General features: G+C 52.1%; 9 protein-coding genes across 9 annotated transcripts; 7 read left to right on the top strand and 2 right to left on the bottom strand.

Annotated features, from left to right (window-relative positions):
- Positions 1 to 851: 851 nt before the first annotated feature.
- pfa5 (Palmitoyltransferase pfa5) lies at positions 852 to 2,204 on the top strand (the record flags this gene model as incomplete). Its single annotated transcript, XM_064870600.1, has 1 exon — positions 852 to 2,204. The coding sequence occupies one exon, from the start codon at positions 852 to 854 to the stop codon at positions 2,202 to 2,204; it is 1,353 nt and encodes a 450-aa protein (XP_064733053.1).
- Positions 2,205 to 3,821: 1,617 nt separating this feature from the next.
- On the top strand, positions 3,822 to 6,562 carry PMZ80_002165 (uncharacterized protein; the record flags this gene model as incomplete). The annotated part of the gene is made up of 2 exons (XM_064870599.1): positions 3,822 to 5,925; positions 5,985 to 6,562. 2 exons carry the CDS (start codon positions 3,822 to 3,824, stop codon positions 6,560 to 6,562), a joined length of 2,682 nt encoding a protein of 893 aa, XP_064733052.1.
- A 1,643-nt stretch (positions 6,563 to 8,205) lies between these two features.
- On the bottom strand, positions 8,206 to 10,443 carry PMZ80_002164 (uncharacterized protein; the record flags this gene model as incomplete). Its single annotated transcript, XM_064870598.1, has 2 exons — positions 8,206 to 8,307; positions 8,359 to 10,443. The coding sequence occupies 2 exons, from the start codon at positions 10,441 to 10,443 to the stop codon at positions 8,206 to 8,208; spliced, it is 2,187 nt and encodes a 728-aa protein (XP_064733051.1).
- A 756-nt stretch (positions 10,444 to 11,199) lies between these two features.
- Positions 11,200 to 13,113, bottom strand: SPT8 (Transcription factor spt8; the record flags this gene model as incomplete). Its single annotated transcript, XM_064870597.1, has 1 exon — positions 11,200 to 13,113. One exon carries the CDS (start codon positions 13,111 to 13,113, stop codon positions 11,200 to 11,202), a length of 1,914 nt encoding a protein of 637 aa, XP_064733050.1.
- Positions 13,114 to 14,352: 1,239 nt separating this feature from the next.
- Positions 14,353 to 18,207, top strand: PMZ80_002162 (uncharacterized protein; the record flags this gene model as incomplete). Its single annotated transcript, XM_064870596.1, has 3 exons — positions 14,353 to 14,413; positions 14,475 to 15,291; positions 15,339 to 18,207. The coding sequence occupies 3 exons, from the start codon at positions 14,353 to 14,355 to the stop codon at positions 18,205 to 18,207; spliced, it is 3,747 nt and encodes a 1,248-aa protein (XP_064733049.1).
- A 1,090-nt stretch (positions 18,208 to 19,297) lies between these two features.
- Positions 19,298 to 20,060, top strand: PMZ80_002161 (uncharacterized protein; the record flags this gene model as incomplete). The annotated part of the gene is made up of 2 exons (XM_064870595.1): positions 19,298 to 19,505; positions 19,555 to 20,060. The coding sequence occupies 2 exons, from the start codon at positions 19,298 to 19,300 to the stop codon at positions 20,058 to 20,060; spliced, it is 714 nt and encodes a 237-aa protein (XP_064733048.1).
- An 831-nt stretch (positions 20,061 to 20,891) lies between these two features.
- On the top strand, positions 20,892 to 21,506 carry PMZ80_002160 (uncharacterized protein; the record flags this gene model as incomplete). Its single annotated transcript, XM_064870594.1, has 1 exon — positions 20,892 to 21,506. One exon carries the CDS (start codon positions 20,892 to 20,894, stop codon positions 21,504 to 21,506), a length of 615 nt encoding a protein of 204 aa, XP_064733047.1.
- Positions 21,507 to 22,336: 830 nt separating this feature from the next.
- On the top strand, positions 22,337 to 23,456 carry PMZ80_002159 (uncharacterized protein; the record flags this gene model as incomplete). Its single annotated transcript, XM_064870593.1, has 2 exons — positions 22,337 to 22,939; positions 23,115 to 23,456. 2 exons carry the CDS (start codon positions 22,337 to 22,339, stop codon positions 23,454 to 23,456), a joined length of 945 nt encoding a protein of 314 aa, XP_064733046.1.
- Positions 23,457 to 24,148: 692 nt separating this feature from the next.
- Positions 24,149 to 25,300, top strand: PMZ80_002158 (uncharacterized protein; the record flags this gene model as incomplete). Its single annotated transcript, XM_064870592.1, has 1 exon — positions 24,149 to 25,300. One exon carries the CDS (start codon positions 24,149 to 24,151, stop codon positions 25,298 to 25,300), a length of 1,152 nt encoding a protein of 383 aa, XP_064733045.1.
- Between the last annotated feature and the right edge of the window lie 662 nt (positions 25,301 to 25,962).

Genomic DNA, 25,962 nt, shown 5'->3' with positions numbered 1-25,962 from the left:
TTTTCTGGATGATGATGGATGACCTTACGATGATGGGAAATTCAAAATTTCTGACGGCTACGGATGAATTAAGCATAGAATCAACAAGACTCTATCACGGGCATGGACATATGACATCCTTCTTTGGGACTATATATACCACAGTCAGCATGGAGGAGCATGAAAGAGGGGGCACGCTTTTGTAACTTCCCTATGTCGTGGGCGCAGAAGTGGAGGTTCAAGTTGCGAGAAACAATGCGACAATAACAATACCAACCCCCATCTCACATCGATCTTTTTGAAAGTCCACATCAGGAGCACCGACCAAGTGCCATCTAGCTTGAATCCGGGCACCCTGTCCAAAGGAGAGCTATTGAGTTACCCTACTCAGCGCTGTAATTTTGATAATGCTCCGATGCCCTGAAAGCTCATATCGCTGCATCTCCAGTCATCAGCTGCATTCCACGCGACTCGGACCGTGCGATGCCTTTCGTGATCCCTACTCGCGCTAATGTTTGTACTCTACGGTAGAACTCTGCCTCAAGCTGTACGGAGTAGTACGGCGGCGCCCAAGCCCCTACGGCAGTCAGGAAGTGCCATCCTCACATAAGTTGCCATCGATTCAAGTTGCCAACTTAGCCGAGCTTAACCTGCAGAAGTTGGAAGCCGGATGTAGGTGGCCGATATCTCCATCATGCGGCCGACTTACTTCCATCGATGCTAGGTAGATGCAGTGTACAAGCACAGCATATTCTGTCGCTCTCAATGATTTAGTAGCAATGCAGAATATCGTCATGGGCTCCTGGCATCAACAATGTTCACAAATCTAGCACTTTCAGTCGTTCCGCAGGTCAATCAAGATTGTCGTCAACATGCCGAAGCGTACTGAGGCAAATCGCAAGACGAACATCGGTGTCGCCCGCGCAGTGCCAGTCTTCCTTCTCGGGATCATAGGCTATGCGTCATGGGTGTTCACAAAGCTCATATGCGTCGACTACCTGATCAGCCCACCAGCATCAATATTAGCTCGACCGCAACGCGGCAGTGCGATTATCATCCTTGTCATATACTACATCCTCTTGGTAGTACTTCTCATCTCATTCGGCCGGTTGCTGGATACGGTAGTCCGACGACCCGGCCTCATCCCTCATGGACCGCAGTGGTATGTTGAGCAGTCTAGACAAAAGAGCAAACATGGACGACGAAGTCGAAGTACGAGCAGGTCCGAAGGAGAGAAGTCAAAGGGCGTGGATCTGACAGACGCGAAAATGCCAAAAGAGATGCGATACCTTGCCAGCGAATCTCTACCGTTCAAGGTCGAAGAGTTCTGGCTACGAGACGTTTTCGTGTGCAATCCTGACGGACGGCCTCCGTTCTGCTCGACCTGCTACAATTGGAAGCCGGATCGAAGCCATCATTGCTCGGAGGTCAACCGTTGTGTCCTTAAACTCGACCATTTCTGTCCATGGGTCGGAGGAGTTGTGAGCGAGACATCGTTCAAATTCTTCATTCAGTTCATTTTCTACGGCGCACTGTTTACATTGCATCTGTTGGTAGTTACGGCGTATTTCTTTGCCCAAAGGCGGCAGGAGTCGAACTTTCTGAACGCTCACTGGATTGTGCTCCTTGCATTGGCAGGCCTTTTCTTCCTTTTCAGCGGTGGCATGTGTATGTCGAGCTGTCAGTTCGCCTTTATCAACTCTTCGACGATCGAGAACCTGGATCGAAAGACCAAAGTATGGTCCTTAGCAGTTTATACTTCACCAAGAGTACTCGAAGAAGCACGTGAGAAGAATATCGAGCTTCGGCTGATCTCGTATCCTCGGCCACCAGACGAGCAGCTGCATATGCTCCAGCAGCCCGGGGCCAGCGATATTTCAGGCGCGGAGGCACAGGCGCCTTCGTCATCGACAGCCACGAGATCATACAGGACGTTTGCTATACTCGAGACAGAGCCCGGAGCTAATCCTTTCGATATTGGGCCTCTCGCGAACTTTCAGGAGATCATGGGCATGACCATTTGGGAGTGGCTGTCGCCCATCAAGCCGTCGCCCTGCCTCAAGCACGACGATTCGACGTCTCTATACAAACTTGGACCAGTTGTGGATGAGTTGAAAGCCAACACGGGCTTGGAAACGTGGTCTTCTCACACGTCGCAACGTTCTCGTCGACGGAAGAGCAGGGTCAGAAGCGAAAGTACAGCACAGAGCGATCGCCATGCCTAACAGTAGATATGTTGGAATGTGGATATAATTTAGAGCCTATACAAGCTGGATGTTTAGCGTTGGCGTTGGGCAGGTTGTGTTTCTCGGAGCTTCCATTATTCATTTCTATCCACAGCACAATATCAATTACGAGTTGGCTGAAGCACACTTGGGATACACCCTCACTACAATGGTGTAGAGTATTGCTGATCTGCGAACATGGTTGAAACGAACCGCTAAGACCGAAACGAGCGCCTCGCGTTCCCGGTGAAGTTGAATTGGGCACAAACATGGCTAACGCCACGAGTTTGTGCAAGACATGTTAGAGAAGGTTCATGGAACAACTGATCGTCCCTCGTTGGCGTTCGAGCCGTCAGCCGTGAAACCCCTCTCTGATTGGGCATCAATACAATTCGTTCGAAGCTGCTTTTCCCTGTCTATCAATCCCGACATGTCACGTGGCCGGTTTACCCAGCCCGAAAGTCGGTGCTCCCTTCAAACCTGCTTCGATTTGAGTGCTTTCTTGTTAGGAGAAAACACTGGAGCACAGAAATTGGTCAAAGCTATCCAAGTCGCATGCGCCCTGGAATTGAAGTAACCTTGTGAAGCGAGGCGCTGCTTCGGTGAAAGAGCACAAAGATCGCTAGTAAATGTCATTGAGCGAGGAGCATCCCTGTTGGATTGAATCCGCTTTAGCAGTCAACGAAGTTGAGTCTGTAAGCTTTCAAGGACACGGCCATTATCTGTCGGGTTAGGCGCACGATCGGGCAGCAGTCAGTGATCGTCTCTTTTCTTAGGTAGAATAATCGTATCGGCTGGTGAAGAGGCCAATTGTAGAGGCAGAACTAAGATTGCTGTCACCACTTGTCTCTCGAGAGTCAAAGGATCCTCCTGTCTTATGGCAGCGGGATCCATTCCAGTCTTCATATGAATCCTCGAGCTCTTCTGAGTTGTCAACAGGAAGGCAACAGCATTACTTCGTGTTCTCAAGCTCGCTGCTGAAACCAGCGTTCTGAGCTTAATAATAGCAGTGGTCCCGGGACATATGCTTCGAAAGCTACCTAACATTTTGCGCACCGAGCCATCCCTCGTGCATATCCAGCAGTGCATCCTTTTAGCCCACTGCTACGTCATCCTGGAAACGGCCTCGCAACGGGCGTGCCCCTTTGGATCAATCAAAGAACCATAATTGGATAGGTAGTGCTTCCAGTCCCTCAGGGAGGAGCGATCGACACAAGCTTCTTCAGGCCGCCGAATCCCTCGATATTGTTATTTTACAACAGAGAGCAAACTGCACAGAGCATACAACATTCCGCATTCCGCAGTCAACGTTAGGCGAACCTCTCCCCGCGGTCTGCCTTGGCTAAGAAATACCGAGTCATACGCATCCTTGACCTGCATGCGAGTACTACAGGCAGATCTCTGTGACTCGGCCCTCTACTGGGTTCCCATCTTTTGCAGGCCATCTACATCAACTACTATCCCTCCACCGAATCTTCAAACAGCGATCAGCACACTAGAAAAAAGCAAGGGCTAAGATACACCAAAGCATGCTGCTAGACTAATAACGCTCGCCCGTGATAACAAATCAACAGACCTATTACTGCTCGAACATTATAGCCACCCAGTATCAGCACCATGGCTACTCACAGAGCAAGGGCTGGCAGTCCCTCTGCTCCAAGAATCTATGTCGACGCCGTTCCACGTGCCTCGACGGGCACCATATTGACCTCGTCTTACGATACAAGATTTGACCAGAGGTCTAACCGAGCCAGTTTCAGCACCATACCCTCAACACAAACAGCCTCCCGGAACAACGCTGGCTACGAGACACAGCCTGTGAGCAAGAGAACATATGTCGATCCTGCCCATTCCGGTGGCACCATATCAAGGACCGAGTATGCTGTGCGCCCACGACGAGATTCCAATTCTGCCGAGAACAGAAGACCACTTAGTCTGATGACCAAGAATCCATCTCCTACCCGAGACCTCTACGACTCCCCAAGAGACATCGTTCCCTATGCCAAACCTTCAAGAGACGACTCCACCCGCCTGCGCCCTTCTCACACTCAAGGCTCAGGTCACCACCAACGCCACAATAGTGCCACCAGAGCCGAGACGCCGCGATACTCTCTTGGTCCAGAACCATTCCGCGCTGACAGAGAATATCATAAGCGGGGTCCCTACGTCGAGAAGGTAGCAGACTCTCGCCCGCCAGCACCTGTGGCGAGATATGGGCAGGAACCGAACTACGAGTACACTGGTCCACGCGAGCAGTTCGATCGTGATTATCCTGCTCCAAGACCACGACGTGCAAGCTTGACCAGAAGAGAAAGGCCAACAAGTGCTATTGGCACCAAGTTCGATCAAGTGCCCTTCCGACGAGATACCGCTCCTCCACCATCCGCCTCACGCCAGCTTCAGCGCATCGAGCGCGACGACCGAAAGTCCGGCTTTGAGAGCGATCCCGAGCGTTCGAGGGAGGTCCATGCACGCGAACGCCCGTCCCGACACTCAATGAAGGGTCCAATTCTCCATCAGCGCGATGATGGCTACTCCTCTGCACGTGACGACTACGACTCTCGACGTTCCACTCGTCGTCCTCACGACGAGGATGTAGCGATTGCAGGTAGCAAAAGCCATTATCATGATGCGAACCGGGACATTGAGCGTGAAAGAGAACGGCCTCGGAGGGAGCGCGAGCGGGAAGAAGAGCGCCCGCGTGAGCCACCTAGAGACCGAGACCGAGACCGAGAGAGACGTGAAAGACGTTCATCACGAACTGGAGAACGCGACTACGAGCGTGAGCGGGAGAGACACCGTCCCAGAGACTACGAAGTCATCGAAGACGAACCATATCGAAAGCCACGCCGTCGAGAGCCTAGAGACACCCGAGACGAAAGTCCTGAGCGCTCATCAGGCTTGAAGACACTGGCCACCGCAGCTTTCGGAGGTCTTGCAGCTGCAGGTATTGCTAACGTCAAGCCTCGCAAGGACAAAGATGAAGAAGCCTCGGAGACCGACGACAGAAAGGAGCGGAAGCATAGGCGTCACAAATCAAGAGAGAGAAAAGAGGACGATGGTCGAGAGGATGAGACGGCAGAAGAGCCTCGCCGACGAAGAAGAGAGAGCCGAACACGAAAAGAAGACAGCTCTGGGAGCGATACGCCGGATGATCGCAAGCGACCACAATCTCGCACACGAAGGCGTCGTGGCACTCAAGATGGCTATGGCTCTGATAGAGAAAAGGCGCAGGCAGCGCTTGCAGCCCCATCGACCGATAGACGACCATCAAGGGACCCAGATCCGAATGCCGTTCGCGGTGAACAAGCACGGGAGCCTATTCCTGACCGGTCCCAGCAAGAGTCACCAACCAACAATGAAGGAAGGACATTATCACCTGGAGAGGGTGAAGATAACCGACCACGCAAAGTGTCAATCGTGGAGCCGAATAAGAAGGAGGAAATCAAACCCAAAGGTATCCTCAAGAAACCACGGGATGTCCCCTTCCCCGAAGACCCGAATCCAACCAGGGAAGGCGTAGCCCCTCTCAAACAAGCCGGTAAAGACGGCGTACCTGCCGGAGCCCGTTGGACAAAAGTCAGCAGAATCCTCGTTAATCCTGAAGCTCTTGAGCGTGCCAACGAACGTTTCGAGGAAAGAGATGACTACGTAATCATTTTGCGTGTGGTAAGCAGACAAGAAATCGAGAAGCTGGCTGAGAAAACAAAAGAAATAAGAGGTAATACAATTTTGCCGTACATTCGTGATCAGGACCACAGTACTGACTACTCGCCACAGAAGCTCGAGAACGTGAATGGCAGAAACAGGTCGAGGAGCGTAAGCGTCGTAGAGCCGAGCGAGGCGACCGCGACACCGAAGACGAAGATGATTACGATGACGCCGAGTCGGGACGGCCTGAACCTCTAGCCATCGAGCCGCCTCCTAGCGCGCCGCCTGTGGATTTGAGACAGTTTGCTACGCAGAACAGTGCAGCGCAGCAAGCACAGATGGCTGGGGCTTATGCGCCTCCGCCACAGCAGCAGCAGCAACAGCAGGGATACGCCCCTCAACAGAGCTACCCGTCTCATTATCAGCCTGAACAGTCCTACCCGCCTCAAGGATATCAGGGTCAACAGCCGCAGTATGAGCACTATGACTACGAGCCTCAAAGGCAACCGCAACCACAGGCCATGCCACAACAGCAAGCGCAACAGCAAGGTCAGCCTCAGCAACAGTACATGCCGGGACAGTGGAGTAATCCCGTTTCAGCCAGGAATTCAGGTGAAGCCATAGCCAATACTGCGCCTGGACAGCCTGTACCATCGCGGCAGGATCAGGGGCAATATGATGCTGGAAGTTATAGTCAGAATGTGTAGGGTATGTTCTGGCCGGGAATGCTGTGGTAAGATGAGATGTGGGAGAAAGCAAGAATGAGCAGGGACTGTCGGAAGAAAAGGAAGGGGTCTGGAGCTTAGGTAGTGATGTTGTAGGCTTCGAGATAGTCAACACATAGGTCCCTTGCAGTTGCATGCGAAGAAGATCAGAATCAAATATTAGCATGCTGTGCCACATTCTCCTGGTCCTCATCCACCCACATTGCAGACGTTCAGCGACGGGTCCGCAATACGGGCACAGATATCCATCTACAACAGCAAACTTGTCCAGCTTTCACCTGCGACGCATCTGCTTTCACATGGATCCTAGTCACCTTCATTGCTACCGACTTCGGGTGTACCTCCCTTTCGCTACCATAACAAATGCGCCTTCCTCGTCTTAATCACTCGATCGCACCTTCCCCACGATGAAGGCCCTGTCGGTCGTTCCTGCCGTCTCAGCCCAAACTAGCCAGTCGCGCCTTCCTCGTGCTCAGTACCGGTCGTGCCTCCTTTCTGTGGGTGTCTTCCTCGTTTTACCGGTCGTACCTTCTGTGCTGTCGATGTATCGGGTCGCGCCTTCCTCACCTCCTCATCGGTCGTGCCTTCCTCGCAGTGAAGTTGTCGGTGCTGCTTGCTCATCGAGATCATCGTGCTTTCCCCGTGTTATTGACCGTGCCTTCCTCGTGCTGTAGGTCGTGCTTGCCTTCGCTCCTGATCCTTGGAAAGCGCCTACCTGGTCCGAACTTTGCCATGTCGGTCGCGCCTTCCTCGGTTTGTCGGTTGACTGACGGCTTCCCAGGGGCAATCCAGATCAGCCACGCGTCCTACCTCGTCGCACGAGGTATGCTTTCCTGTCTCCGATAACGTAATCTTTGCCCTGAGATCTGAGATCTTACGGTCGTGCATTCCTGATACGTATGAGGACTTGTTCGTCGCGATCACCTGGCCAGTTAGTCGTGCCTACCTCTTTTAGACGTACTGTCGAAGCTGCCATTCTGGCCAGGAGCTAGTCGTGCTTTCCATTTCAGGGGAGCTACTATCGACACGACAGAATGGGAAGTCGATCATTAGAGGGAGACCAGAAATAGTAGGTACGCATTAGTATGGTTTCTTGCAGGTCTTTCTCGTGTGCATAATAGCCCGTACCAGCACTGGAGCTGATGCTACCCGTTGTTCATCTATGTACCTACAGTCGCTCTCCAATGCTGAAGTCATACATGCCAACGCTCATTACCCGTTATTTCGTACCAGTCGTTCCGCCTCTTCCAATGCCATGTTGTCAGATTGCCTCCAGCCTACCCGCCTGCTTTTCATTTGTACACGAGCGTGTAGGCTTAAACCTACCATGCTGTATTCTCATGCTTCAAACGCCCTCCATAAGTGTACATGTTGCCAGTCGTTCGTATCCAATTCCTGTGAGGCGATGCTGAATACTAGCTTCCTCTGCGAGCTGATGTAAAGCAAGTATGATGTTGTCCGAGCTCCCCTTTGGTGCTGTATATGGTGCTACCTGTGTTGTGGCTCATCGATCAGCTCGGTGATAGCACGTTGGGTTCGAGATATCTTTGCTCAAGTTTTGTCGCCATAATAGACGAAACTGGTGCTGGTGGCGCCTAAAAGTAGTATCCTTTCGTGATCCTGTTTCACGAAACAGTCTTTCCGCCACAATCAGGAATTTTCAGACCAGTCTTCAGGTTCCGTGCTGTGTCCATGAGACCCCATTTATCTTCCCACTCTTTACCAGGCTGAATATCACGTTAGCACGATTCCACAGATATCTTATAAGGACCACTTACCTCATTGTACGCCACCTTCCAAGCCTCGTCAAAAGCCGAGAACCAGAAATAATTTGTCCCGTTTTCCATAGCCTGACATACCCAGTCCTCCATGAACTTATTCATGTTCTCGACACTTGCGACAGATCCAGTGTCACTAGGAGCACAGACATTTTCCTCGTTGCCGCAATCTGTGCCACCACCTGACGGCCAGCCCGTCTCAGCAATGTACTGATTTTCTTCCTTCCCAGTAAGAATGACGTCGTGGCCTTGCCAGAAGTCCCAAGTCCAGCTGGCTGCATTATCGACGTTGACGCCGGCGAAGAAGGGGTGGACGTTTGACATGACGAGGTCTGAGGCTGCTGCAAGTGGTGCATCCCAGTTATCACCAAGGTCGGACGTTGAGACCGAGAGGTCATAGCCAAGCGAGGAGAAGTTTGAGCGTGCGTTTTCGAGTTCGGTCACAAGTTGGGCGTGTGATTCTGCTTTGTCCTGGCCTGCTCGGAAGAGCGCTTCGTTACCGATTATGGTACCCTTGAAAATGGAGTGGTCTTTCGTATCGTCGAGGATCTTGTACATCTGTTCTATTTGGCGGTCGGTAGTTGTCTGATTTGGATCAATCCAGACGCCGAGCCAGACTTTCATGTCTTTGAGTTGGAGACGGTCGATGGCGTGGAGGACCATTTCTGTTTGGTTGCAGTCTGTGCCGTAGAGTCGAACGGCATTGGTGAGCTGTGAAAGGATAGCCATGTCTCGAGTAACATTGTTCTGAGAAGGTGGATAGGTCAAGCATAGAGGGTACTGGACGCCCCATGGTGTATAGTCCATCCCCGGGAAGACCTTGTGAAGGTTCTTGTTGTTCATGAGGGCTTTGATCTCCCCTGAATTCAGGTCGAGGTCGCCATTTGTAGATGAGTCGGTGTCTGCGTTGTTGATGCTCCCACTGCCGCCAGAAGATGAGTTGTTCTTCGTGCCCAACACTCCGCCGACAATGCCTGCGATAACAGCTATGACAACCACAGCTCCGATGGCGACTCCCACTATCCATCGCATCTTGTTCTTGCCCTTGGATTGTCTGGCTAGCCATTCACTCTTTTCTGCTGAGACAGAATCTGGATTCGATACAGCGTTGTAGGAACCACTTGAGGATATATCTTTCTGTTTCCTTCCGAATAGTCCTCCTAGCATGCCTGCACCTGCACCAGCGGCTGCAGCACCACCCGCTGCTACTCCACCTCGACTTGATGTTTCTCTGCTCCGTTCACCACCAGCGGATAGCATCGATTTTCTTTTCGGCTCGGGCATAAATCCATCATCGCCATCGTCTACGATATTCTGGGGTAGGATATCTGAATCGTCGACAGCGTGGTTGGCGTACGCAGCACGCCTCTGGTACGGCGAGTCATCGTAAGCATCCATTGCGCCCATATGATATGACTGAGGCAGGCTTCGCATGCTATGTCGAGAGGAGCCTGCGTCAGCCGAGAACTCATATGGTGTGGCTGAACCCGGCGTTGCTGCACCAGCGGCAAGCGGAAGACCGGATTGTGAAGAATTCCCTTCGTACAGTCTTGAGACTGGTCGGCGAGAGATGCTGTATCGGTTGCTCTGAGTCGGGAAGTCGCGATCTTGGTGGAAGTAGCCAGCAGCCGCAGTCGGAGGGAGACCTCTCGCAGCTTCCACACTAGACTGTCTCTGATTGCGGTCTGCGACTTCCCGAGCTACGCGATCTAAGCCTCCACCTTGTGATTGTGACCCGAAGTTATCCATACCTGTTGTCACATTCGAGTCTCGTATCGCTGATTCCCTCGTGGGGCTCGATCGATGTGGTGGTGGAGGTGGAGGTATGCTATCGCTGTTCGTAATGACGACTGACCGCCGAGGTAGCTCGAAGGACTGATCATATCTCGACGAGTGTCTGCTATGAGTAGAGCGTGGCCTATATGCTGACACTGGGCTTACTGGCTCTGACGGAGGCGGCGGCGAGAAATACTGTGGCGGAGGAGATCTTATAATTGGCCTCTCCGGGCTGTCTTGATATCTTTCTTGGTTGTTTACCACGTGTCCATCGTCGGACTCAAATGAGAAAGACCGGTTGTGCGGCATATCGCCTGCGATGCAAGGGACCGCAATGTGGTCCTTGCGTCGGAACGTGGCAGCGGTACGACTTCGGGCGTTCAGATCCAACAAAAACCTCCCCGGGTTGATGCTACTTCCTCAAGGAACGCTCAGCGGAAGGCAGGAGCGATGGCGCTCAGGCTCAAGATTTTCGCCGTGCTGTTGTACAGCCGTAGAGCAGACCTAATCCAGGTAAGGATGCAGAAGAAGGCCGAGCACCGTTGCTTCGTGCTGTGGCGCCTCGTTCTAGATGATGATGTTGAATGTGGTGTACGATGATTATGCTATCAATGAAGATGTATAGATGCAAGCTCAAGACTACCGACAGCGCACAGAGACTGCCAACTTCTTGCTTACTGCGTAGATGATCATCTCAGCGAAAAGCTGCGCAGCGAAGTGGGATTGTTTCACAATCGTTGACCTCCAGTGGTCGCCGCCCGGTTGCCGTGCAGCGCGACTGGGGTTGTAGCCCGCATTTAAGCTTCGTCATGCAACCTTTTCTGGCTTATCGATTTCATGGCAGCCAATGCAGTGAGGGTTGCGGGGCGTCGCATCCGTCAGGATGGGGCGCAGCGACATCATGATCCAGGATGTGCCTTTATACATAGCATTGGCTCTCGTGCTATCGACAGAACAGATATGCAACTCCGTTGCCTGTATCGAATATTGTGTCGAGCAGATATTGATAATGCCATACAAACTCAGTTGACAAAAGCATATTCCAATGCATGTCCCAGGGTATCTCTATGCACTTTTGGGTACACCAATTTCATATCCAAGCAGCACCTCGGTAGGCGATCCTTCCCAGCCACGATTACCACCAGTCGACAACATATATCTGCAGTCAGCACTCAAATAGAGATTGGATATCGTGCCTGTTCGATGGCCCGGCACGATCAAGAAAGGCACACCCGACTTGTTCATCTGGCTGTGCTTGAGGTCGTACAGCCGCAAGATATCGTAAGATGCACACACGAGATGTCGCCCGTTTGGCATTGCTTTCACAGATGTGACAGCACCACTTCCTTGTGGGAAACGGAATACCCGATCTGGTTGCCTGAGTCCTTTCCTCAAATCGTACTCCTCGACCGTGTTGTTTCTTCTTCCGGCGTAGATGTTGTTGCCATCCGGTGACCAGCATGCGCTCAAGCACCAGGGTGGCGTATCATATGGTGTAATCCGTGCAACGGGTAGAGGCTGTCTTCTATCCCACACGCGTATGGAGCCATCAAATGAGGTTGCCATGAACGTTGAGTCTGAGGTAATGGGCTGATCCTCCAGCTTGCTATGATCTTGTGTAGGTTCTTTCTTTTCTACGTCTTCTGCATGCGGCAAGCCGTTTGTCAAAGGTTGTTGTGCTGTATTTGGTACACCATTGATAGTTGCGAGATCTGGTGCTGAGGTGTTCACTTTTGGTGGTGAGCCCGGTGGCTGGACTGCCGGAGCCTCGGAGGTAGGCTCCAGGTTTGTAGCTGTTCCATCCTCCGGTGCTGGGGCGTCCTCGACCGTTTGATTCATCTCGGACTCGTCAAAGCCGAAGGCGTTACCATTAGATAGTCCTGCGTCTGCGTTATCTCCAAATAGGTCGTCGTCACCATCATCACCACCGAAGAGCGAATCTGGCGTAGCTGCTCCATCCTGGCCTGCGGTATTGGGAGACTGGGCTCCGTTCAATGCACCGTTCACACTCTCAGCAGCATTGTTGCTCGACATTGTAGTTGTGGTCTTGACTGGCTCACCAGATTCGTATGGCACCGGCACTGTCGAGATAGGCCTTGACTCTATACACGATATCTGTGCACCGCTAGGAGCAAAAGAAGTCCTTACTTGGCCAGTATTGAGATCCCAATCTACCACAGTTTTGTCCCAGCTACCGCTCAGCAAGCTCTTCTCATCCGACGCTAGACTCAGCACAGAAATCGCGGAAGTATGCTTTTGAAGTAGCGCAATTTGGTGGCCCTCGTCATGTCGTACCGTCTGTAATCGAACCGCGCCAGAAGATGTACCGGCAGCCATCCACAATGCCTGGCTATGGCAAGCCAGTGCATAGACTGGCGTTAGATTCTGGCTTGTAGTAAGAGTAGACGACCCCGGTGTCTGCTTCCTCGCGTCGTAATTCTCCCAATAAGTCACCAGCACGCCGGCTTTTACGACGCTATCGACGAACGGATGTCTCTGAGCAACCGTCAATTGTGTCTTGCCGTTCACCGATTCCACCCAGTTGTATTGCCTGATGTAACCATCGGCACCTCCAGTGAATATCCAGCGAGAGTCAGCAGTACCGCAGACGGCATTGATAGATGTGCTTTGGGGAGCGGCAATCGTGGGCACTATGTCGTATGTTGACGCCGTGAGGACTTCTGGTCGAGGATGCGAAAGGTCTATGGCTTTCGTCGTGTCGGTATACGGTGCTTGCGTCTGCTCGTTGATATCTGTGGTTGCGCCCTGTTGCTGATCGGTGTTATCGTCTGATTGGTTGCCTGTATCGTCCTCGTTGTCCCCATCTCCGTCGTCGTCAGCATCATCCATTTCTTCTTCCTGTCTATCATCGTCTTCAGCGTCGGCATCTCTCATGGTTTCGTCCATATCGTTATCAGAGCCACCATCTTGAGAGGCAGCGTCTGGGGAACCGATCGATCTTTCATAGTCGTCATCCATGCTGAGCGAGTCGTTCCTGCCTCGTTTGACTGTTGTTCACAATATGAAGGATGTGACGTGACTGGAGTCCGAGTTTCTGCTGACAGCAGCTTCAATTCAAGCAGGCAGCCAGCTGCACAAACAGAAGTCCTTAGGCTCAACTGTCGTACTTTAACACGAAAAAACCGCAGACGTACTGAAAACCTTGCAAGAGTCGTGGTCGATGCGTTGCCCCGGCCCAGCCTCTAGCCCAGCCTCTAGCCAAGCGCTCTGCCAATCCGAGGTTTCCGATGGTAGAGTTGCGGAAATGGTAGAGTTGCATGTGAGCGTGGTATGCCAGTACGCTGTCACTGTGAGAGCAGGGCTTGACGTGTGAGGCGTATATCAGATGCGAAGAGATGCAAACCAGAGACAGCAAACTTTGGTCAGATTTGAGCGCTGCTCTCACCAGTGCACTTGCTCCTGGAGAGGTGAATTAGAACGAGGGTCAGATTGATATTGTCCCGAACCATACAATGTATGGAGTATCTGAAAATAATGGTTCGGGTGCCTGCTGGCGTATATATGACTCGTCCCGATCTGTTATCGCGCACATCGATCTCCGATCATCATTCTCCCCACAGTTCAAAACGTCGTTCTTGCGATTAGCATGACCTCCATCGCTGAAGGGGGAGGTCTCGAGGAGAAGAACGCTAGACCATTCTGGTGAGTCGCGCTCTTGGCCACGTATTAGGTAAGCAGGTTTGGACGTGACGCGTTTCACTTTACTGTATTCTCAACCTGATAGAGATCTCCATCACAAGTTGAACAGCAAGCGAGCATTGCGGGCTTTTCGTCTCTGGAAATGGCTTCACCCTTAGTCTGGTATTGATGCAGTACTGGTGACTTCAGGACATAGGAGTTTCTGCTTGCAAACATCGCTAGGTGCGCCCTGAGGTCAAACATTGACCGCGAGCCACACGAGGTTGTCAAGTCTTCACGTCCAGTTCGAACCCAGGTGAGCTTTGACGTAGCCTTCACTGTGCCAAGCGCAGCTATTATTCTGGGCCTGCGCACTCCACGAAATCATAACCGTCTCATGCTCTTCGATCTTTCACATTTTGCTATCTTGACAGCATACAATTGATTGCTTAGCCTACTGCGAGTGTACAACACGCATGAGCAATCTCCTTACACTCCCCGCAAGCCTAGGTAAAGGTCATCCAAATCAATCTACAAGGTCAAGTGATCGACTTCCAGACTTGCAAAACGTTGGTGAGCATGGCTGATCGTGGAGGAGGCCGTGGACGAGGGCGTGGCCGGGGTCGAGGTGGTGGCAGAGGTATGCTGCACTGTGCTTGTCTGAAGCACTTTAAATCTGTCCAAGCTAATACCATCCAAAGGCAATGACCGACGACAGGGTTACGGTGACGCTCGATACATCAACGGTGACACAAACGGTGAGATGAATGCACATCTGACCGAAAGATTCAAGGGTAGTGCGAGGCGAAATGGCAGTGATCGAGAATCGGCAAACAATTCGAGCAAGATCCTGGTCAATCCTGATGTGGCGAAATACGTTCAAGCACAAGAAGCGATTTGTGAGAAAGCCGAACCCGGTGACTGGCTTGCGATGCCTGAGATTCCACCAAGTTCAGAGGTTTGCCTGCCCGAAGGTGCGTCTATAGTTCTGCCCAGAAACAGAATAGACCAGCCATGGTCCAAGCCCGAGCGGTATCTAAAGGCTCACTACAAATTGTTACGAGAAGACGCCATAGCACCCCTTCGCGAGGCAGTCGACAGATTCCGAAAAGATCCCCAACGTATGGATGATAACGAAACCCGAATATATGAGCAGGTCCGTGTCGTCGGCCTAACTTTCACCTTCAAGGGTATTGCTTCTAGGATTCGCTTCTCGACCGCGCGGTCAGGACGTAACATTCAATGGTCATCAAGCAAGAGACTTACATCTGGTACTCTCGTTGCGCTGACGCCCAAGGACAACAACTTCGAGACCAAATGCATATTGGCTGTTGTGGCTGCGCGGCCTATGCAAAATCTAGAGTCTGATGTGGCACCAGAAGTCGATATACTATTTGGAGATCCCAACGATCTTGAAATTGACTCTCAGAACTCATACATCATGATTGAAGCCACACAAGGCTATTACGAGGCATACCGACACACCCTGAGAGCACTACAAAAGCAAAGTCAGGAATTGTAAGTGAGGAAGCTGATTTCAAGGATGAAGATACTGACATCGCTAGATTTCCTTTAGCGGAGCATATCTGCAAGCTCGATCCGAATGTCGAGGCTCCAGACTATGTCAAGCAAATGTCTGAGCGAGACATCACGCCAGCAGCCGACGATCTGACACGAGACGCTTTTCGCAATGTTGATATCCTCAAGAGTTGGCCATCAGCACCGAGCTCAACGCTCGACCAGACGCAATGGGCTGCAATGAGAGACATCTTGACGAGAAAACTGGCAATCATACAAGGCCCTCCAGGCACCGGAAAGACCCACGTCTCAAAAATCGCCATTGACATTCTGCTGAAGAATAAAACGCACGGCGACGCACCAATAATCGTGGCCTGCCAAACAAATCACGCACTTGATCAGCTGCTCAGCTTCATCAATGAGTTTGAGCCCAACTTCATCCGCCTTGGAGGGCGATCCGTCCACGCAGTTGTCAAGCCACGAGCACTACACGAAGTTCGCAGGAATGAGAACATAGAAGACCTTCAGCGTTCCTGTTTTCAGAAGGCTAGACGTGACAACAATATTGAAATCATGAAACTCAAGACCTTACTAACACCTGTAAGAGGAGATGAGTCGTCGACATCGCCTAAACCAATGACAGCCGACATATTGTGTGACCTCAATGTCATTACGGAGCAGCAACGCAAGTCGCTTGCAGCTGGAGCCGAACAGTGGGTCCGTACTGATACCAGCACTGACGAACCTCTACAAGTCTGGCTTGGCCAGGCTGTCTCGCCCTTTGTACCAAGATATGCGCAAGACAGCTTTGGGTTTGAAGAGGCCGAAGAAGATCTAGAGCTTGAGCAGTTAAAGGAACTTGAAGCAGAGATGGGTGTAGCGGACGAGGAAGACTTCGAGCTGCTCAAGGGAGAATGGCTTCCTCTCGCCATGGGTTATACCTGCTCACCACCGACAAGCCAAGCCTTCGACCAAGCGAAGCGTATGCTCGACACTGTGACGGATCTCTGTCGCGTACCCGAATACCTCAAAGGCGCTATGTATTTGATCATGCAAGAGAAGGCTAAGAAAACAGTCAAATATAGACTACGGGAATTGGCCCAAGCATATGAGAAGACTACGACGCAAATCCAGATTGGTAGATGGGAGAGAGACCTTGCTTACCTCTCCAAAGCATCAATCATCGGCATGACTACCACTGGACTGAGCAAATATCGGGCTCTAGTGTCTGCGCTCAAACCAAAGATCGTGCTCATCGAGGAAGCCGCAGAAGTCCTCGAAGCTCCCGTTGGCGTGGCCTGCGTCGAGTCAATCGAGCACCTGATTCTGGTCGGTGATCACCAGCAGCTCCAAGCTCATTGCAGCGTCAGGGAGCTCGAAGGGGAGCCATATCACCTCAATATCTCGATGTTCGAGCGGCTAGTCAGGAACAAAATACCACACAAGACATTGCTTCGACAACGCCGTACGGAGCCGGAGTTCAGAGAGCTTATAGCGCCAATATATCCAGAGCTCCAAGACCACCCTAGCGTTGTGACTCGCTCAAGGACACAGTGGGGATTGGGTCAGAACTACAGCTGGTTCTACAATCACGACAACCACGAGTTACAAGACGAATCTATGTCGACATTCAACGAGTATGAGGCTAGAATGGTGGCCAAGTTTTATCGCCATCTGATGCGGAATAGAGTTCCGGCAGCTGCGATAACAGTCTTGTCCTTCTACAACGGCCAGCGAAAGAAGATCCTCCGGTACCTCAAGGATGATCCGGGAACTGCTTCGGTTTACAACAGAGTCAAGACGGTCGACTCATATCAGGGCGAAGAGAATTACATTGTACTGCTTTCCCTTGTGCGGAGCAACATATCTGGAAAGATTGGGTTCCTCGACATCAATAACCGTATCGTTGTGGCCTTGTCTCGCGCGCAATACGGGTTCTACATCTTCGGTAATGGTCCTTTCTTGGCTGAGCACAACGAAGTCTGGGACTATGTTGAGATGCTCATGTACAAGAAGGGTAAGAGTGGCAACTACATTCCGCTGATCTGTGCCAACCATGGTAATGAAACACGTGTCAAGCATGTTGAAGACTTCGACGCGCTCAACGGAGGCTGTGCACAGCTATGTGGTGGAGTATTGACGTGCGGTCACCCATGCCCGCTGAGATGCCACCCAAGCCCACACGAGTGGGTCAACTGCCATCGCAAGTGCACAAAGGAGTTGGAATGCGGTCACTTTTGTATGAAGCAATGTAGCGACGACTGCGGCTGCGAATGCGAAGCTTACCGGCGATTCGAAGAGGAAGCACGTGGTGGGCCGATTCCTGATACCACGCCTCAGTGGAACGAGCTTGCGAAGGGCAGCTTGACAGAAGAGAATCTCTCCAGGGTTTCGTATGCGGCCAATGGCAACAGCGCTTCAACCCGACTGGTTGCGGATGAAGACGACTTTGTCGAAACGAAGTCCGTGCAGCAACGAGTAAGCAATCTGCCGAAGGAGACGACCCGAGAGAAGCAAGGTGGTAGAGTCCGATATGAGCAGCACTGGCAGAACGAGCCTCCATCAAAGCCTCCCACGCAAGCACTGAACCAGCTTAGGGCCAATGGTAAGCAGGAAGAGTCTCGCCACTCAATCAAAGAGGGCAAGAAACGTGAAGTCGCTGAACGACAGCCCAGAGGCCCACCTGCCTGGGGCTCGACGGGATTCGATGGTGCCAACGACCAAGTCAATGACTGGCAAGAAGCAAAGGAGAATAAGATTGCTGAGCCTGTTGAGGAAGTGAACCTCATGACTTGGGATCAGGAACCCGTTGAGAGGAGCAACAACGCCTTCGAGGAGTGGCTGGATCCTGAACAACTTCAATTCCAACGTGAACAGGAGCAGCAAGTGAAGGAGATGGGGGCCGCCTTCTGGTAGGACCAGTGAGGATGGTCAACAGGTTCAATGCAGTCTTCTCACCGCTAGGCAGGACAGTGAACGTGTTCGAGAACGTATGTCGCTCTGGTGGTATGCAACATCAGGGCAGTGATTATTCAAAGCGAGACGAACGGGAAGGTGCGCATACAGGCGTATGACCATAAGGCGAATCTCGCAACGGAAGGAACAAATGAAGCAAAAGCTTACACGAAGGCCAACGTGCTTTGGCACAACGGACAACCGTACAAATCTGCCAAAAAAGATCATCAAGTCCGAGGCCTGATCAGCGCCTCGAGCGCCGGTCAGCTCATCAAAATAGCAAATGATCCTGCAACTGATCCTATCCGTACTATCGCGCCTATCTCTGATTATAGACGTACGATCGAAATGAGGTTATACTCGAGCAGAACCGTTATTGCCATCTCCATGCTAACGCCATGTTAGACACTCTGTGAGGACAAGCAATGAGCAAGAGATTCAATATTGCTCCGCATGTGCCACATGCAAGCGATACAGCCAAGCTTTGGGTGACTGCTCGTAAACTGAACAGCCTGGGCGCTTAGCAAGCTCTTGGGTATTTTGATTCTGACCAATCAGTGGCATGAACAACCATGTTGTCACATTCGCGTTCTTGCTCGTCCTTTACGTTAACTGGTCCGACTATCCTACACCGCAGACAGTTGGACAGCTTTCTATTTGAGGCCCGTACATCACATCCACCTCTGCGATGGCACCAACGCAGCAAATCATGTTCGATATGCATGAGCTGCATCCTCATAGGCGCCTCCCCTGGCATGACTTTCCGTCCGAACCCTTCAGAGTTTCTTCCGCTGCAGGTTCTTGTACAGCTGGATGGTTCCTTAAGGCCTGCTGACAGTACGGACGTCCTTCAATCCTCCGACATCTTGCCCAAGCCTTCGATTACGAATGAGAGTGGCGAAGCCAGCAAGAGATCAAATGCTTGGTCGTCCTTGAGGTCTCATCCGTCTTACCTTGTACACTGCAACGACGAGCTGTTCATCTGCGACTCGAACATCGAACAAAATATCTTGTGCGACCGCAATACGACCGTGATAATACAAACTTAAAAATGCCGACGAGATCCTCGCTCTCGATATGCCTACTGGCAATAACAACATTCCTGCGAGCGATCCAAGCGCATACAGTCCTCACATATCCTGGCTGGAGAGGAGACAACTTACACTCGAATGGCACAGCCGATGACACGTTTGGACTGGCTTCATATGATGCGGGCAACGGCACTCTGCATCCTTTTGGCATGCAGTGGGAATACCCTTGTAAGCTACAGTCGAGTCCCTTCAAAATACACCTCTAACACTTGCGCAGGCGGAGGCATGCCCATGTCACAGAATCGAACGAAATGGCCGGTGAAAGGAGGTGCCATCGCCTTTCAACCTGGCTGGTTCCAAGGCCATTCCTCAGCATTCATGTACTTCAACCTTGGCCTTGGGAACAACCCAGCCAACTACTCCTTCGTGATGCAGAATGGGTTAAACATCGTCGGACCTTCGAAAGAGCCATGGCCAGGCACATTCTGCCTACCACAAATACCGCTGCCTGCGGGCCTCGAGGTTAATGTTGGCGATAACGCTACGATACAAATTATCGAGACTGCTCTGCATGGCGCAGCGTTATACAACTGCGTCGATATCACGTTTGCGGAGCCTGATGATGTTGAAGAAGTGACTGAACAGAATTGCTTCAACTCATCCCAGATCTCGTCGAATCTCATTTTTACGACTGAAGCCTTAGCGAGCGGCTCGTCAATGAGCCAAGTGTCATTGTCTGCCATGATCTTGACGGCAGTAATGGCCGTGATTGCGCTGGTATAGGTTCACAGAGGCTGTCATGGTTAAACAGCTGGATTCCATACATGCAAGCTCATCGATGTCGCATGAGCTGCACATGGACGAACTTCTGCAACAATTTAGCGGGTTGGGGACAGGCATATTGGCATTGAATCGGTGTTCTTGGTTGACTTCGACAGGCAGACAGTGGCGGGTCGCATCTTGGATGTGCCGTGACGACTTAGGTGAATAATTGAGTCTGATCACACTTGTCACGTCAACTTTCTCCTTGCATGTCCCAGGACCCTGCTTCTGCTCAGCTCATGACCAGATACGATTGCCAGCTGGACGGCCTGAGCTCGAGTAACCTGCCCTGATGATCAATATCGCCCTCGCTCTCGCTAGCGGGCGACTGCACTCTTTGCTTACGGAGTAGAACTGTCCATAGCTGAAATGTTCCCTATCCTTTGAGCTCAAACCAACGACTTCCGATTCGTCTTACTCATCATACTGGGCCAGGCCTGATGTGCACTCGGTCCAATGGCACGATCTAGTGCAGCACGCTATTGCTGAGTCCAGAGATACAAATGGAGTCTACTCAACATCCCCGCATCCCTGCCCTCCAACGTTCAGCGTTCATATTTAAACACAAGAAGCGTTCATCCCAGCTTGAAGCAGTGAATTATCTCTGGTTGAAGGTCAAGATCCTCATCGTTCGCGACTACTACTCTTTAAGGACTTGAGACAGCCGGGGGCATCACCCATACTTTACAGATCTGACTCTTGCCACTACAGCCGTGATCTTCCTCTGGCCGTACCACAAACATTCAACAGACACATCGAAGGACTCAAAACGCACGCTCAATAACCGTCAACATGGGTGACCCAACAGCGCCTTCTTTCCGTCAGCTCATCGGCGTCCAGCCCTCTACAGCGTCCCCATCAGACAGCACCCTAGTCATCATCGACGCCCAAAACGAATACGCAAACGGCAAACTCGCCACCGTCGACGTGGCCAAAACCCGCAAGAGCATCGCTACGCTCCTCAACCGCTACCGCAGCGACGCACCATCTCAATACAACGGGAAGAACATTGTCCACGTCGTCCACCAGACTTCAGCACAGGCACCCGTGTTCACGACGAACACTGAGCTCGCGGCTGAGTTCTCGGAGTTACAGCCAACGCATACTGAGAAGGTGATTCACAAGATGTACCCTAGTGCGTTCGCGAGCACGGATCTACATGAGTATTTGCAGGGTCTGCCTGATGGATTGGGCAACAAGGTTGTGTTGGTGGGCTATATGGCTCACGTCTGTGTGAGTACTACTGCACGGATTGCTGCTGAGAAGGGACTTGACGTTGTGTTGCCGAGGGGTGCGATAGGGGACAGAGATATTCCGGGAATCGGGGGTAATGATGTTACTGATGCTGTGTTGAAGGAGTTGAATGATGCATTTGGGACTGTTGTTGAGGTTGAGGATGTCAAATAGATGGACGGCTATGTCAGGCGTGGTCCTGGGGAATCACGACCTTTTCCTGCTTGTTCAACTCGTCTGACTCTGGTGTCGAGGCAGCTACCCGAGGCCAACTTGAAAGCATCTTTTAGGCAGGAACATCTTCTTATCTGGAATCCAGAGCACGGCGACGTACTTACCTTTTCTCGCCATCTTTTGATCGCGTGCAATACCAATACTATCCGAACTTTTTAGAACCCCAAGCTCATATCCCATCCGCACCTGAAATGAATATCGGCAAACCTTCTAGGTGCAGTAAGCTCACGCCTACGTTAATGAGACTATAATGCCTCAGGCACAAGTTAGTCATTCCAGGTGCGGAGAGGATACCCATTAATCAACAAATGCTCAGTAGAGTCTCTGCCAAGACTCCGCCAATCACCCTGATTCTCAGATCGTTTCTTGCGATGTATTACATCCTAACCACGTCGTATATCATGGCCTTGAACGAAGTCCACAAAACCGAGGTCGAACAAATTCAGTGAGTACTGCACAAACATCTTCTCCGAGTCTGCCGGCGTTTCCGTCCGGATCCTCTTTTCCATCTTACCACAATTCTTGAGTCCAATCAAAGTGCAACAGCCTTGCACTCCATCGCATGTGGCTCCCGGATCTGCAGTTTAGAGTATCCGATGTGTAGACAAGTTGTTAGTTTTGAGCTTACTGAGCTTTTGACTTTTCCCACGACGTCACGAAAAGCAAGTCGTTATGGCTACCTGTACAGAAAAAGAGCTGCAATCGCCTTTTTCATGTCCAATATGCCAACCATCAACCTCATCCATCTTTGACGTATCCCCACGACTACCATGGACGCTCATAAAATCGACGCTCACAGCGCACCCGAAACGCACCAGCTCATCGCTGACGCAGGTGTCGCCAAAGCAAAGCTACCATGGATTGACTTAATTATCAAAGCATTTTTGGGTGGTGCCTTCATCGCACTCGGAGGCCTATTTGACCTTGTCGTCGCCGGCGGCTCTCCTGGCCTACGAGAATCCAATCCTGCACTGGCCACCCTCATCGCAGCTTTCACATTTCCCATCGGTTTCGTTCTGATTCTCCTCACCAACGTCGAACTCGTCACCTCCAATTTCTTCACCATGACTTATTCGACTCTGATGCGGAAGACCACGCTATATGACCTGGCCCGTAATTGGATCGTGTGCTACATCTTCAACATTGCTGGAGCACTGTTCTTCGCAGGAATATTGACCTGGTGGTCTGATACTTTGTCCAGCGATGCACAGTCGAGTTATGCAGTGACTGGGGCTGAAGGTCGTGTCAACGTCAATTGGGGGTACAACTTCACTCGTGGTATCGGGTGCAATTGGCTTGTTGGTTTGGCATTGTTTTTGAGTACCTCTGGACGCGATAATACCTCAAAAATTTACGGTATCTGGATCCCGATCGTGAGTATTCCCTCTAGAGATCTGTCCCTGTCCGACCATGCAGTGAAGGTGAAGACACATCGAGGTTGAGACGCATCTTGCAATGCTTTTCGGCTCGACTCCGTTGCGCTCTTTGCTCCGCTATATCCCTATGTAACTTCCGTCGACCAGTACAAGTTTACTAACATCTTCACAGTGGGCATTTGTAGCTTTGGGCTACCAGCATTCCATCGCTAACTATCTTTTGGTTCCCATCGGCATGTTCTACGGGACCAACTTCGGTGTAGGAAAGTTCATCTGGGCAAGCTGTATTCCCGTGACGCTGGGGAATATAGTTGGTGGGGCTTTCTTTTGCGGCTTTGTATTCTGGCTGCTTTATGGTCGAGAGCCGTCTATGTCGAACGAGGCTGGGCAGCAACTTGGTGGAGATAAACGAGCGCACAGAGACGCGACGGGTGAGAGGAAGAGCAATTCGGACGATACTCTGTCCGGGAACCGGATGCGCAACACCTATGGCAGGAACGACGACGCGGTGTAGGTGAAGAGACATTTTTCAATATTTAATGGCCTTGTACATTGCCCACCCCAAGAACATGAAGCATCTGTGAGGGCATCAAACATGGCATGAGTGCTCGACGCTGTATGCGGTCGCTAGCTCGGTGACCTAGCATAACCCAGCATCTCTCCAATCTAGAAGCTCTGCCAGAGGTGCGCCATGAGCTGCACGAATATCTCAAATCTTTCTATGCGGCGTACTTGCCTAGCATTTCAGGCGTCGCAGAAGGTTCGACCATATCAAGCGCACGGACCACCACTTACGCCTGCCTTCTCAGAGTCAAGACAAAGCACTTCGAGCTGGGACGTCATCGTGACATCGTACGCTCTTTGCCGCCCATCAGATTCCCTTCTCTGATGAAGCTCGTCGTCTCTAGAAGCGCCCGATGGCTGCCAACTTCCTGCTTGCGTCACCGAAACAATGATATAGCATTTACTCACCTCATCGAAGGGCCTACAGCCTTTTTCACAAAGCGCTCTTTGCTTTGACTCCACTTGGCTCTACTCTTTACCATCCATCACACCTGAAATGTCTACCTCGTTGCTTCTGCACTGGTTTCTTCTCTCACACGTGCATTCGTGCTTAGAGCCAGTCATCACTGAGCTCTCATTTTCTGGCTGACATAGCCACGCGAACATCTAGGAATTCGACAGTAACAGCATACGGCTATCAAAATGCGGTTCACGAACTCCCTCATCGTGGCCTACGCCTCCTTCATAGCCTTCTCGTCCGCCGCCTCGACGGTCACAGCCACCGTCTCCCAGATGGCTGGAACTTCAACCATGGGTGCCAATGCTGCTAATACCGCCGCAGCGGCTGGCGCAGCGACAGGTGCAGCTGGTAGCACCGGTGCTGCAACAGGAGCGGGAGCAGTACCCAGCACGGGAACAGGCAATACTGGCACCTCGAACGCCGCCGCTGGGAACGCAGCAGCACCAGCTGGAGGAGCAGCAGGCAACAGTACCGCCAACACTGGCGGCGCTGGCAACGCCGGCACTACAGGAGCCAGTGGCCAGGGATCACCGGCTGAAAACCAGGGCGGTTGGGGCAACTGGGACTGGGGCAATTGGGGCGGCGGTCATGGCCGTGGTCGTCACGGCGGCGCCCAGAAGCGTCGCGAGTGGGCAGGCAGATTTGGTCGCCGAGGCTGGGAATCTCAAGCTCAGCGTCGTGGCGAAGGTAGCGGGCATGGCATGTCCTCTGGTGGAAAGCCTGAAGGAGGAGCTCAAGGGCAGGGCCAGGGGCAGGGACAAGGGCAGCAACAAGGACAATCACAAGGTTCTGGTCAAGCTCAAGGTCAAGGGCGTGGTGGACGATCGGGTCAAGCCCAGCGCCGTGGCGAGGGCGGTCGGCCGGGTATGTCCTCTGAAGGAGCGACCGAAGGAGGACCTCCGGGGCAAGGCCAAGGTCAAAACCCAGCTCAAGGTCAATCCCAAGGTGCGGGCCAAGGCCAAAACCAAGGAGCAGCCGAAGGTCCAGGTCCAGGTCAGGGCCGCGGTGGACGATCACACGCTCAGCGACGAGATCCTGCTCCAGGTCGATGGCCACAAGGTCAACATGGCTCAAGCGGCGGCAAACCGCAGAAGCGTGGCGAGGTCGCAAACAGCGGGCCAAGCTGGAACCACATGGTCAATAATATGGCCGGACAGGAGCAGAAGCGAGATATGGGGGCTGGAGGTAGCGGGCAGACAAGTGGTGGCCAGAGTTCTGGTGGTGGGAGAGGCGGACATGGACGTGGACATGGAGCTCAGAAGCGTCAGGACTCGGCTGCTCAAGGAAGGCCGTTTAGTGGGCCGGCTTGGTTTCAGCATGGACAGACGTCGTAAGGGGCGACGATTTAGCAGTAGATGGATTGAGTACTGTAAGTCGCTTGTTGATAGGAGTCGGGATTTCCGGGAGTATTGGTATGGACGGTTCAAATCACAGGCTCTACTCAAGCTCCTCTCCTTTCTCACTGAGTCGCTGTTGAGTCTCCGGTCGGGCTCTCATCACTCGGGCTAGACCAACATTATTCAGGGTCACCCAGCTTCGACACGGTATAGGTCCGCTCGTCCTCTGCGTCTTCTGTACACACACGGCCTGTCGAGCCGGCATCTTGCCTCGTACTTGGTGCCTTGCTATCAGCCCTCCAAGGTCGCTCCTCCCTTCTCTGACCGTACCTTCCTTCTCTGATCAATGCTGTCGTGCCTTCCTTCTCTGGTCAATGGTGTCGTCCCTTCCTTGCCTTTACTTCTTCACTCGTACCTTCCTACCCACTAGTCGTACCTTCCCTTTGCTTTCTACAGCTCCCAGTCGCACCTGCTTTGCTACGGTAGATAAGTCAGTCGCGCCTTCCCTGCGCCAATGCACTACCGTCGTGCCTTCCAATCTAGCATGGGCCGTACCTTCCTCATGCACCATCGCGCCTGCCTCCTGCTGTGCTGCACCTTTCGGTCGTGCCTTCCTTGACACCTACTGGAGTGAATCGCACCTGCCATTGCCGCTCACG

The sequence above is a fragment of the Knufia obscura genome, assembly GCF_036327395.1.
Source record: "Knufia obscura strain CCFEE 5817 isolate CBS 148926 chromosome Unknown scaffold_2, whole genome shotgun sequence".
Classification (NCBI taxonomy): Eukaryota; Fungi; Ascomycota; class Eurotiomycetes; order Chaetothyriales; family Trichomeriaceae; genus Knufia; species Knufia obscura.
This window is presented reverse-complemented; position numbering and strand designations above follow the sequence as displayed.